Source organism: Vittaforma corneae, assembly GCF_000231115.1.
Source record: "Vittaforma corneae ATCC 50505 unplaced genomic scaffold supercont1.9, whole genome shotgun sequence".
Lineage (NCBI taxonomy): Eukaryota > Fungi > Microsporidia > Nosematidae > Vittaforma > Vittaforma corneae.
Window position 1 is genome coordinate 44512 of NW_006889842.1, and position 13374 is coordinate 57885.

At 39.4% G+C, this 13374-nt stretch overlaps 7 protein-coding genes across 7 annotated transcripts; 3 read left to right on the top strand and 4 right to left on the bottom strand.

The window, feature by feature from the left end:
* Window positions 1-65: 65 nt before the first annotated feature.
* Window positions 66-626, top strand: VICG_01149 (uncharacterized protein; the record flags this gene model as incomplete). Its single annotated transcript, XM_007604533.1, has 1 exon — window positions 66-626. The coding sequence occupies one exon, from the start codon at window positions 66-68 to the stop codon at window positions 624-626; it is 561 nt and encodes a 186-aa protein (XP_007604595.1).
* A 210-nt stretch (window positions 627-836) lies between these two features.
* Window positions 837-5165, top strand: VICG_01150 (uncharacterized protein; the record flags this gene model as incomplete). Its single annotated transcript, XM_007604534.1, has 1 exon — window positions 837-5165. One exon carries the CDS (start codon window positions 837-839, stop codon window positions 5163-5165), a length of 4329 nt encoding a protein of 1442 aa, XP_007604596.1.
* Window positions 5166-5299: 134 nt separating this feature from the next.
* VICG_01151 (uncharacterized protein) lies at window positions 5300-5824 on the bottom strand (the record flags this gene model as incomplete). Its single annotated transcript, XM_007604535.1, has 1 exon — window positions 5300-5824. The coding sequence occupies one exon, from the start codon at window positions 5822-5824 to the stop codon at window positions 5300-5302; it is 525 nt and encodes a 174-aa protein (XP_007604597.1).
* Window positions 5825-5999: 175 nt separating this feature from the next.
* Window positions 6000-7838, bottom strand: VICG_01152 (uncharacterized protein; the record flags this gene model as incomplete). The annotated part of the gene is made up of 1 exon (XM_007604536.1): window positions 6000-7838. The coding sequence occupies one exon, from the start codon at window positions 7836-7838 to the stop codon at window positions 6000-6002; it is 1839 nt and encodes a 612-aa protein (XP_007604598.1).
* Window positions 7839-8252: 414 nt separating this feature from the next.
* Window positions 8253-9185, bottom strand: VICG_01153 (uncharacterized protein; the record flags this gene model as incomplete). Its single annotated transcript, XM_007604537.1, has 1 exon — window positions 8253-9185. One exon carries the CDS (start codon window positions 9183-9185, stop codon window positions 8253-8255), a length of 933 nt encoding a protein of 310 aa, XP_007604599.1.
* Window positions 9182-9877, bottom strand: VICG_01154 (uncharacterized protein; the record flags this gene model as incomplete). The annotated part of the gene is made up of 1 exon (XM_007604538.1): window positions 9182-9877. The coding sequence occupies one exon, from the start codon at window positions 9875-9877 to the stop codon at window positions 9182-9184; it is 696 nt and encodes a 231-aa protein (XP_007604600.1).
* Window positions 9878-10081: 204 nt separating this feature from the next.
* Window positions 10082-13282, top strand: VICG_01155 (uncharacterized protein; the record flags this gene model as incomplete). Its single annotated transcript, XM_007604539.1, has 1 exon — window positions 10082-13282. The coding sequence occupies one exon, from the start codon at window positions 10082-10084 to the stop codon at window positions 13280-13282; it is 3201 nt and encodes a 1066-aa protein (XP_007604601.1).
* Between the last annotated feature and the right edge of the window lie 92 nt (window positions 13283-13374).

Sequence of the window (13374 nt, forward strand, 5' to 3'; positions counted from 1 at the left end):
TCTGGCCATTTTGTTAAGTTTGTTTCTTCTATTTTAGTTTTTTAATGTGTTTTTCTTTACCCTCAATGGAAATCACACTTCCCGCTGCAGAACAGTTTCTAGGAATCATCTTCACGTTGGCCGTTGTTCAGATGATAAAGAAGCCTTTCATGAGCGATCCTCTTGTCGTCAAGGCCATTCGGATTGCATTCTTTGTTTCTGCTGTCATACAGCTGCTCATTGCATACTACATTAAGAGAAAGATAGGCAAAACAAACAGTCAAAAGAAATTTAAGTACAAGCCAGAGGCGTCCTTGCTGAACGTATCGGAGAATCCAGATCAGGAGATAGAAATCACCTATTCGGAGTACGACAGTAACGAGGCAACAAAGATGCTGAGGTCTATTGCCTTCCAGACAGTTCTGTACACCGCTTTGGCTTTTAAGTTCAAGAACACCCAGCCGATGCTTCTGCAGACTCTGAACTTGCTCAAAAACATGTTTCTTTCTCCACTCTACAGAGCATATCTTTATGGAATGGAGGTAGAAAGACCTTTCGAGAGAAATTTGCTGTTTTCATTCAAGAAGCAGGAGCCGATGCCTGCGCCAACCTCTACGGCTGATAGGAAGAAAAAGAAAGAGGAATAAATCCTTTTCTGATAAATAGTACAGTTTTTACTCTTTTAAATATTTTTATTTTAAGGTGTGTGATGGGGTGGGCTACCGAGATCGAGTTAAAGTAGTATTATCGCATCTGTAAATATAAAATAGGGCTGGTTTGGCTTTACAAGCCAACCGCATCGTTGTTTCAAAGAATGCTTTTCTTTAAGAACATCCCCCCTCCTTGACCAAGGAGATATGCCAGAAAAGCTAAATGACCTGTCATTCAAACACAAGATTGGCAAGCTGTCTTTTCACATCCTATCCCCAGAGCAGATATCCCAGCTAAGTGTGGTCACTCTCGACAGCAAGACTCTTTACGACATCGAATCCAGGAAGCCATACTCTGGCGGGCCTTTGGATCTAAGATTGGGCGTGTCCACAAAATCTGGAATATGCAGTACTTGCAAAGAGAATATCCAGAATTGTGCTGGACATTTTGGGCAGATTCAGCTCATCCTTCCATGCTACCACATTGGATTTTTAAAGCAAACCCTCTCCATTCTGAACTGTATTTGCAAGACATGCGGTGCTTTACTTATTGGTTTTAGCAGAAAACTAAGCTATTCGTCCTCTTCTCAGAACATTGACGACAGTCGCAGCAATTCTATCAATTTTGATGCTGTCAAAAATGAATGTAGAAATATTAAGGTATGCCACAAGTGTAAATCCTCAAATGGAACTATAAAGAAGAACACTGGATTTAGAATATATCACGAAATTAAAAATAGCAAGGGTGAATCTACGCTTATTGAAATCAATCCTCAGACTTGTCTGAATATATTTGGAATGATAGAGGAGGAAGACTATCCGTTCCTGAACTTAAAGGATGATCCTTGTAACCTGATTATTCAAAATATCCTTGTTTCTCCTAGCTGTATTAGACCTAGTGTGGACATGCAGGATGAAGGATTCAACGAGGACGATTTAACTGTTAAGCTGAGTGAAATTATTAACACCAATAAGCTACTTGAGGACAGTATACGAAAGGGCAACTCGTTGCCAATAATCAATGAGGATTGGGACTATCTCCAGTTGCAAGTAAATCTACTAATAAACAGCGATTTGCCCTCTGTCAGTATGGTTAGCACTCCGATTCGAGGATTTGTTCAGAGATTAAAGGGTAAGACAGGAAGATTTAGATGTAATCTAAGTGGAAAGAGAGTTGATTTTAGCGGAAGAACTGTGATATCTCCGGATGCAAATCTAAGTGTCGAAGAAGTAGGAGTGCCTATGCATATTGCTAAGATTCTTACTGCACCTGAAAAGGTAACTTCATTTAACATAGCCTTTCTCACAAAGCTAGTTAATAACGGAGTGGATAAATGGCCTGGTGCTAATTTTATAATCACAAAAGATGAGAAGGGCAAAGAATTCAAAAGGTTTTTGATGTATGGTAAGAATAAGGAGTTGAAGGTTGGTGATGTAGTCGAGAGGCATCTTCTGGACGGCGACATTCTACTTTTTAATAGACAGCCGTCTCTCCACCGCATGAGTATAATGGCACATAAAGCCAGAATACACCAGCACAGGACTCTGAGGTTTAACGAGTGTGTGTGTGCTCCATACAATGCAGATTTTGATGGAGATGAAATGAATATTCATTTCCCTCAAACATTTGAAGCAAGGGCAGAAGCCGAGGAGCTGATGGGGGTAAAGCAGAATATTTGTACTGCTAGAAACGGGGAGCCTCTTATTAGTTGCACTCAGGATTTTCTTACCGGGGTGTATCTTCTGACATCAAAAAATGCTTTTTTTACCCGTAAGGAATTTTCCCAGCTATGCTCATATGCTTCAGGTAAGAAGTTTCAAAGAATCGCTATTCATCCTGCAATCATCTTGCCAATAGAGCTTTTTACTGGCAAGCAAGTGTTTGAATTTCTTATTGAGTTTTCACTTTCGTTTGCTCCCAAGAGCTTTACCAGTATTTATCCATCACAGCCTAGTGTGACACAAAGCAATATAAATGATATTCCAAGAAAGAATATAAATTTGAAAGCTAGAAATCGCAGCTTCAAGGACGAGGACGATCCTAACGACGGGTATGTCGAAATACTAAACAATCGATATATCTGTGGCCGTTTAGATAAGTCGATAATTGGCGGCGAGAACAGGAAAGGATCTTTGATATACCAACTACTGAAAGTATCTAAAGAATGTGCAGTGGTAGCTATGAATTCTATTTCTAGCCTCGCTTCACGATATCTTTCCGAAAAAGGATTTTCAATAGGCCTTGATGATGTATTTCCAAGCGAAATACTGATCAAAGAAAAGCAGTCTGTTATTGATAGGGTGTATAAAGAAGTAGATTCGTATATTAATGCTATTAAAAACCCGATTGATCTAGAAGGCAAGGTATTAGTTCTCAACCAGATTCGAGAAGAGTGTGGTAGCATTTGCTTAAAAGAATTGAAAAAGAGCAATAGCATAATAGTAATGCAAGAGTGTGGGAGTAAGGGATCCAAAATTAATGTTGGCCAAATGATTGCCTGCGTTGGCCAGCAAACAGTCTCCGACATGAGAATACCAGACGGCATGATTAATAGAACACTACCGCACTTTTCAGCACACAGTCTATCATCTGAAAGTAAGGGGTTTGTGCTAAACAGCTTCTTTTCTGGTCTGACAAGTTATGAGTTTTTCTTCCATGCTGTTAGTGGGCGCGAAGGCCTGGTGGACACAGCTGTTAAGACAGCAGAAACAGGCTATATGCAGAGGAGACTGATGAAAGCATTGGAAGACTTGAGTGTAAAATATGACTATACTGTTAGAAATTCTGCTGAAGATTTAATTCAGTACCACTACGGAGAAGATAATGTCCAAACAGTGAAAGACGAGGGAGAAGAGTTTTTAGAATGGATTTACAGCGAAAGCATGTCTAACTTCAATTCTAAGTTCGCAAAATGCTCAGATGCAACCAGCTCAAGTGGTTATGCTGGCAGCAAACGCAATGCTGGTGCTAGGAACAGTTGGCAAGACAACCATCATGAACATCATGCAAGAATCCCTGTTTATGTCGATCAAACAGGCTTTAAGGATTTTGCGGCCAATGAAGATTCCGCTTTTTTAAATGGGCTTTCCAAGCCTAGAACCGTAACAACTCCTAACAGTAATTTATCCACAGGTTATAGACTGTCCAGCAGAGCCAATTCTCCTGAAGACCAACATATTGGCAGCATGGTCGATGGCCATTGCTTCAGCGATGTTGTCAGCTATGGATTTGTGGGGGAGTCCTTTGACATTTCCTCATATATTGAATCTTACTATCGAAAGAACATCGTTGGGGATGATGTCTATTTCATTTCAGAATCTACTTCTCATTTCCTGGATAAGCTTATTGAAAATCCAGTGTCCCGTAGCCTTATAAACCCTAAATTTATCGAGGGTCTTGTAGGCTTTCTAAGGAAGAAAAAAAGCGAATCATTTTTCTACCTCGGGTTTTTCTACAGGTATTTTCAAAACAGGCACTTTATCAAAGAGTTCTTCTCAATTTTAGCAACTAGAATGTGGAATAAAATTGTTGATCCAGGAACTGCTGTAGGGGCTATTGCTGGACAGAGCATTGGCGAACCGGGGACACAGATGACCCTCAAAACGTTCCACTTTACAGGAGTGGCAAGCATGAATGTTACTTTAGGAGTGCCAAGATTGAAGGAAATAATAAATGCAAGTGCCAATATTTCAACACCCATTATTAAGGCTAAACTAATGACCAAGGGACTTGAAAGTGCGAAGGTTGTCAAGGGACGTATTGAAAAACTTTTATTTAAGGACATAGTTTATAAAATATCATATGCTACCACACCCGACAGAATATCTCTTAGCTTCTCTGTCGACCAGAACTTGGTGGAAAAATTAAGACTAGAAATTGGTATTGATCAAATAGGAGCTATTCTCAATGCAGCAATCAAGGGGTCGTCTGTTGAGGTGCAGAATGACACTATTACATATTCCATCAAAAGAGTCAAGGAGAACAGCTATTTCCAGATTGAGAAAACAAGAAAGCAGCTTCTAAATACGAAAATCAGTGGGATTGAGGGTGTTAATAGAGTGATAGTCAACTGCTTAGATAAGTCTGTGGATGAATATGAGCTGCTAGTTGAAGGAAGATGTCTGGGGAAAGTCTTAAATGTGCCTGGAGTGGAGTCGCTTAGTACTACTAGCAACGATATTTTGGAGGTGGAGAAGACACTGGGAATAGAAGCAGCGAGATCACTGATTATGAAGGAAGTTGAATACACGATGGGAAAGTATGGAATAAAGGTAGACCATAGGCATACGATGCTGCTTGCGGACACCATGGCATTCAAAGGAGAGATACTGGGAATAACTAGGTTTGGAATAGGCAAGATGAGGACGTCAACATTAATGCTTGCATCTTTTGAACAGACTGCAGACTATCTGTTCAATGCAGCTATTCGTGGCCTTGACGAGTACGTTAGGGGTGTCAGCGAATCGATTATTCTTGGAATACCCATTTCACTTGGAACAGGAGCAATGAAGCTTTACTGGAAAACCGAAACTTAATTTATTAAATACAGCTTAAATAAGGTCCGCTTAACTTAAAAATTATTGGCAATACATCTGCTATAAATAGCAACGAGGCCTTTTCAGCACCATTCACACGACAAAGCCGAGAAACACCTGGCATTTTTCTTTGATTAAAGAAATCTAATTATAAAATACACCACAACGAATATCATGAATGCAAATGACATGAATGTACTTGATTTGATCTTTCTTCCTGTCTTGTCGAGCGCTTGTAAACTTTTAGTGCTTTCCTGACTGCTTGCATTCATTTTTCCGCCTAGTTTTTCAATAATTTTTCTATCTGCTTGGAGACTATTTTTAAACTCATCGGCCATCTCTTTTAGCTTCCTTGAGTTTTTTAACAGTTCATCGCCAACCAACTCATCGCCACCTGCATTTTCTCTCTGCTTTCTACGCCGTTGTGGGCCCTCGCTTTCTACAAACACAACATTTGTGGAAAGAGACTGGATGGTCTTCAGAAAGGTGGCTCTGGTCTCAGAGTCTTCAATTCTAGAGGCCATTAGTCTTAATGCGTGAATATTACTGTCGATTCTCATCTGAATTTCCTCTATCTCATCCTTTGAGCATGTTTTTATTTTGTTCATCAGATTAGTGGTTGTGTCTAGAATCCTTTTGAAGTCTTCATAGATGTACATGGGCAGGGACGAAAATGAATAACAACAATAGATGCTGATGAGATAGATAATGGCAATAAGAAACACTGCTTAATGAGCGTGTGAAAGTAATAGCAGTCTATTGAGTGCCAAAGCTAAACTATAAAATACATTTTTAGGCCAGATGCAAAATAAAAACCAAAATTTAATCTTAGAACTAAATACCAGCCTCAACTAATCCAGGAATTACTGCAAGCTTTGGATTAAATTCTTCCATGTCGTTCTCATGGTCATAAATGGGTTCCTTAACTGCTGATTGATCGTTGGTTTCACCGTCTGTTGCGGTCGGCTTGATAGCTGATTCACTGTAAGTTTTTGCATCGACTACTTCAACATGTTCACCAGTTAATTGGCTTTGAAGATCTTGTTTAGGGGCAATGTGACTGCTGTCCTCCTCGTCTACTTGGGTAGATACTTTAGGTATCTCATAACTTGGTTGCTCAGGTATAGACTTGGTATTGGATTTGCTACTGTTAGAATTGGACTGTTTTCCAACATTAATAACATACTGCGAAGCAGTGCCAGCCTTATGCAGGCCATGTTTATCAACAAATTGTTTCGACTTTGCATTTTCAATGATGCGTCTTTTACTGGTATCATTTGTAGCAATCTTGTTAGCTCTCTTTCTGAACCAGTTTGCTAACTTAGTGTTATAGCCTAAAAATATGGTAATGGAAATAGTAATTATGGCAACAGTTATAAAACCAGTTAAAATAAGCATAGTAACTAGGATATTGTTCAATATCAATGAAATAAGACTGGATATCAGATTCTTAAGTGTCTGGAGTACTAGAGACAAGCACTTAAAGACGAAAGTAATGCATTCTTCAATAAGGCCCATAACGAGACGAATGAAATGCAAGGCTAAATTGAAACCAATGGCCTTTAGAACAGCATTTTCATCAGCAACGGATTGAACGTAGCTAAAGCCAGCTTTGACTGAACTATGCGTGTAGCCCACATAACTAACAACACTATTAACAAAATAGCTCACCAATTCAGCAATAAGCTGCTGAGTCTGTTGAGCCAGGTTCCGCGCATTCTCATAAAGATTTGGAACATCTAAAAACACACCAGCAGTCATGTCTGATGATGGCTCCCTCACCATTGCCAATGATTCACCGCCGACATGAGACTGCAAATTGACTAGATGTTTAAAGCCATCGGCACTATTTGGATTTGGGCAGACTTCAGATGCATGTAATAAAGAGGGAGCTGAAGATGAATTAGCCAGTATAGCAGTTTCGATAGCATTGTTAGCAAAACTTTTTCCACCATTTTGACTTAAGTTATTGCTTTTAGGATTTAAATCAGAGATGACTGGATTGGACACTTCAGCAGGCTTACTTGAAGATATCTGCATACTTGATGCATTCTCAATAGCAGAATATGAGCTTGTCTTTTCTTCAAGAATATCATTCACCACACTCACATTGGATTGATTGTTCAAGTCAGCAGAATCACTGGGTGCGGTAGGATCCATGCATATTTCATGCTCAAAACCCTTTGGTACCTGCTGACTATTTTCGCTTTCAACATGGGCATCAGATGAGGGGGAAGCTTCAGCCGACGAAGTACTAAAAGTGGGTGTGCTCGGATGAGGATTATCAGCTCCAATGGAGCTTTTTTCAAGCTGAATATGACCATTGGCATCCAGACCAAAACGTTGATCCTCCAAATGGTCATCGAGTGTCTCCTGCACACTGCTTCCTTTATACAAACTGCTATCCGAATCCTCAGGAGTCGGATAGTCGCTAGTAATAATTTTTTTGATATTATCAGACAGATCATTAAAGTGCTCTTTTCCATACACGTTATTTCCACGGTTCATCACATCATTGGCAAATTCCTCAGAGGATGGAAAATGGCGCGAGCGGGACAAAAGCAAAAGCTCATGATCTGCACCTCCTATTCCAAATGCACTGGAATCACTGAAAAGGCATCTTGCCACTGCAAACCAACACTGCGTTAACTTTAGGCTGACAGTTTTCTTCATAGGACCCCACTGCAAAATTTTTTAAAAATGAAAGGAAGAAAAGTTCAAATATTCTAGGATTTAGAATAAGCAAATATACTTAACAGAATTAACAGCAGCACTTTATATTGGTTTTTATAGCCAACAAATGAGGTGGCGAAAGCTCTTGCGGTCGAAAGCAAAATGAAAGAGTGTAGTCAAAACAGCCATGCCAATTTCAGTTGCCATTTATTTTGCAATTTATAGTTTGTAATAAATGTATAATTTTAGTAACTAGCTTTAATATTAACTACTCTCAAATTAAAACTACCAAGCGCAATGGAAAGATCATTGATCTTAAAATATATCAAACTATAAACGAACATACCAAATGTGACAGCATTAAGTGCCAGACAGCTATGTTTGAGGATACAGCAGTGTTTATTTAGTCTCATATCATTCAAATACATCCCAAATATCCTCCTCTTCCTCAATCTTCTCAGTAAGCTCTTTTATCCTCTTTTCATATGTCTGCTTTTGAATTTCAAACTCACTTCTCTGCGCATTGATTATGTTAACAAATCCCAATTTTAATTTCTCCACGGAAAACAGGCCTTTTAACTTACCAGCTGACTCAACTAGTGTGTCTAATGCTTGTTTTACGCTGCTGAGTTTGCTGGAGATGTTGGAGAACGACTCTTTCTGGTCCTTCTTAATATTTTCAAGGTGGCGCGATTTTGAAATAAGGCCTTTGACATATTCACCTTGATTGCCAATGTTGAAGCAGAGCTTTGACCTGCCACTTTCAATATTCTTTTGAAACACCCTAAAATCCTGCCGGAAAATAGCCATTTCGGCCTTGACGGTCTCAAAAAAGTGCTGGAAATACACCAGTTTTCGATTTTCTAGGCATATTCTTTCGATTTCGCCGAACAGACTTGAGTCTAAATACCTTTTTAGGGTATTCTCGGTAAATATCCTTAAATTTTCTATTTCGGTCTTCAAGACATTCTTTTCATTTTCCAGCTTTATGAAATTTCTCCCACATTCCTTCAGTTCTCTTTCAAGAAGATCCCTTTCTGTTAACAGTTTCGAATGTGCACACTTTAGCTTTCCATTCTCACTAATTAGCTCATTGATTTCTTGTGTTTTGCCGTCCGAATCCTTCTTCATAATTTCTATGAAATTGTCCTTTTCCAGCTTATACGAGTCTAAGACTTCCTGTCTATTCTTTAATAGTTCGTTTTCGCTCATCAGCTTGAATATGGTTTCTCCTTTGCTTGTGGTGTCCTCAACCAGTTGATTAACTCTTTGAATAAGAGTCTCGTTAACCTTTTTTTGCTCTATAAGATCTGCTGCTGTCTTTTCATACTTACACTTAAAATTCAAATATCACTCTTCAAAGCATAGAAGTAGTGTGGAATATTGTATAGAATATCCCGCAGTGCGTCCTCCTTTGTTTTTAACAGTTCAGAAACGTTGATATTTTCCTCATGCTTTAGTCTTTCCTTTGGATCATTTTTGATATCAAAAATTTGATCGATTTTTGAGAAGTACGAGTTTTTGAGTTCTGCATTGCCACCTTCACATTTATCACGGTTGTTTTTCATGTTCTGGTTGTCCAAATTGTTTTCCAGCGCATTATTGCCATCAAAATTGCTTTTTAATATATTATTGTCCAAGTGGCCTGATATTGCTTTTTGGCCGTATAAGTGCTGGTTCCGTGGTATTTCAACAACTCTTGATCGTTCCGAACTCGATGTTAGAAGAAATTCAATGTCAGAATCCACACTTTCTCTATATTTTGTGCCATTACTGGGAACTTTTTCCGTCAAAAGCGATGGCTTACGTGTACTGTACAATCCAGATGGGCCAAGCACAATCTGATTTGTATTTGAATTTCTTTCGAGAGGTACTCTCAGCGAAAATCCCTGGGGAGTGTTATAATAGTGCATATAGTCGGGAACAACCATCTGGCCTTTGGCTTTCTTATGTTGGAGTGCTGTTGAATCATCAACCGTAGTGTTAGAAATGCTCTTCTTTCTGCCTTTGCCCTTTTGGCCATTTAAAGTAATTTTCATTGTTTATGCAAACTGCCTAATTAATAAAAGATTTGAATGTTTAATAAAATAAGCAATCATTTATTGGGATTGGTTGCATCGACAGTCAGTTGATGAATGGGAAACAAGAAAGTACGGATATAGGTACTGCACTCAATGGAGTATACCAAGCGCTATAAGCAACCGTCTTTTTACCCTTCATTTTTGTAAAATTTTTATCCCACAATGAAGAGCGAAGAAACTGGAGACATGCACATAAACCAGTTCAATGCTCTTTTTGATAAAGAAATTTTGCTAAACACCGTTGTCAACACTCCACCTTTTGAGATTTCTGGTCTGAGACTGTCCTTTGATGGGCTTGAGATACATAAGCCATTTAGGATTCAAAAAGGAAAAAACAGCAAAGACACAAGAACAGTAGATCGTAGGCTACTTCCAAAGGACTGTAGAGAGCAGAATCTTACTTATGGCGGGAGCGTCTTTTTGAAAATAAAGCTAGAGTACAGAGGAAATGTTATTTTTAACGAATATAAAGATGCTGGAGTATTTCCAGTAATGCTGAGATCATGTATGTGCAATCTAAATGGCAGCCAGAATCTTTATGAGCTTGGAGAGGATCCTAAGGAGCCTGGTGGGTATTTTATTATAGATGGGTATGATAGAATGGTGAGGTTCCATGTTGCACAAAAGAGGAATTTTATATTTGCACACCAAAAGAAGAGCAAAGACAGCACATACACAGATTACAGCGTTTCCATAAGGAGCGTGAGTGAGGAACAAATAGGACAGAAGAATGAAATAAAGTATTGTGCAGATGGAAACATGCATTTCAAGATATACGTAAACAAGAGAGTATACCTCATACCAGTTACTTTGTTACTTCGTGCATTGGCTAACTGCACAGACGAGGAGATTTTTGTTGCCTTGGGCTCGGATCAGAGGATCTTGGCGATGCTGGCGAGGATGAAGGATTATCCCTGCTACAGCCAGAAGGAGTGCCTGGACTATCTTGGTGCTAGGTTTAAGCCAATCTTAAAGATTGAAAACTATGAGGAGTGCGGCAGACACTTTATAGACAGAGTTGTTCTCCCTCACTTGAGCAAGTTTGAAGACAAATATCTGCTCATTATAGAGGCTATAAAGAAGTTATTTAGATGCTATGACGGTAAGATACAACCTGATGACGTTGATGTTCCTTCTAATTTTGAGCTGTATACTGAGTTACAACTCATACCTATTTGTTTTAGAGAAAAGCTCAACGAGATAAAACGATCCTTCATGACAAAGATCATGTATTTTCTGCGCAACAGGGTGTCCACTACTGACTCTACCACTTCTTTTAATGTTTCCGAAGCTGCAGAGCTTACTGGCGAACTTTCAGACTTGCAGCTAGAAAAAATTAAGAAACACTTTGAGTCGTTGGACTTTGACATTGGCTTGAAAATGAAGAGGTTCCTATCTACTGGAAATATTACAACAGTATGCTGCTCAGACTTGCTACAGAATAGCAGTTTTACTGTCCTTGCCGAGAGAATCAATATTTGGAGGTTTACTTCTCATTTTGCCAGTGTTTCAAGAGGGACTTTCTTCTCAAACTTGAAAATAACATCGATTAGGAAGCTCAGGCCAGAAAGCTGGGGGTTTTTCTGCCCAATAAATACTCCAGATGGTGCGCCTTGTGGTCTTCTTTTCCATCTGTCTCAGTCTTGCTTTGTTTCTGACAAGTCATATGTCTTTGATGACATGATTCTGTACGACTTTGGTGTGGTGGCTCCCCATAGAGGATATAACACAGGAGTACCTGTGTTTTACAATGGAAAGTTAAGCGGGACAACTAATGATCCATCCGGTCTTGCAAAATCCCTGAGAGAATACCGGGCCAAGAGTGGTCTTTGCTTTGAAGTATGCTACGAATATGGGAAAGGCATTGACGAATCGGTGTGTATTTTTGATTCTTACAGCAATCTGTATAGAAAAGTCTTCAATGTCCGACTTAAGAGAGAAGAGTGGATTGGGCTGAAGGAACAGGTATTTTTGAATATCAAGTTGTCAAAGTACGTAACAAAAGACGCCTACAGTAAATATGACCGTGAGGCAGAGAATGAAGATACCTTCGAATTTGAATATAGAGAAATTGACAACACAAATATTTTTAGCTCCATCGCTGCATGCATTCCATTCTCTGACCATAATCCCAGCCCAAGAAATATGTACCAATGCCAGATGACTAAGCAGGCAATGGGTGTTGCGTGTTTCAACCAGCAGTTCAGAACGGATGGCAAGAATTTCTTCGTTAGCTATCTACAGTCGCCTATGGTTAGAACTGGTGCATATAGCACATTTGAGGAATTTCCGATTGGAATCAACTGCATTGTTGCTGTTCTTAGCTATACTGCATATGATATGGAAGATGCCGTTGTCATAAACAAGAGCTCGACGGAAAGAGGTCTTTTTGGCGCATTTATTTACAAAAACGAAAAGTTCGAGCTTGAAAAGAATGCACATATTGACTTTACTCCATTCAAAGGAGCCAGAATCGAGACGGATGATGTACTGGTAAGATATGTCCATCCCGATCTGGGCACTAGGACTATTAAATACCATGGTGCTGAATCAGGATTTGTTGAGGCTGTCAGAATCTTTAGCAGAGATGTGCCATGTGTTACAATAACTCTTAGAATACAAAGAAATCCCACTATTGGAGACAAGTTCTGCTCTAGACATGGACAAAAGGGCGTATGTTCTATGTTTTGGCAGGAGATTGACATGCCATTTACTGAATATGGACTTAGACCTGATATTATCATCAATCCGCACGCCTTTCCCTCTAGAATGACTATTGGAATGCTATTAGAGAGTATTTGTGGTAAGAGTGCTATGGCATTAGGTAAGATCCAGGATGCGTCACCATTTATTAAGAATGTGGCTTTTGATGAAAGCGATCCAAAAAGCATAGGCGAAGAGCTTAAGAAGTGCGGCTTTAACTACTATGGAAATGAGCCTATGTACTCTGGTGTTACCGGCACGGAGTTTAGAACGGATATCTTCATTGGACCAGTTTACTACCAAAGGCTTCGACACATGGTGAATGACAAGTATCAGGTTAGGACATCAGGTGCAGTTGTGGCAACGACGCATCAGCCGGTTGGAGGCCGTAAAAATAAAGGAGGCATCAGGTTTGGAGAAATGGAAAAGGATGCCCTCATTGCCCATGGAGTGTCATTTGCACTTCAGGACAGACTAATGAACTGCTCAGACCGCACGGAATTCACATATTGCTCAGATTGCAAGACCATTCTCTTTACAGGCAAAGACTATTGCAGCTGCGGATCGAAAAGTTTAATGAGAGTTGCAATGCCTTATGTTTTCAAGTATCTCTGCTGCGAACTACTTTCAATGAATGTCAAGCTGGTGTTTGATGTTTAATAAACTAATATTTAGATGTATTATTAATAATGTAGCAAATATTGTGCTTAACATCTATTTCCAAGAATCTTTATTCACCAGCTGATCTATTC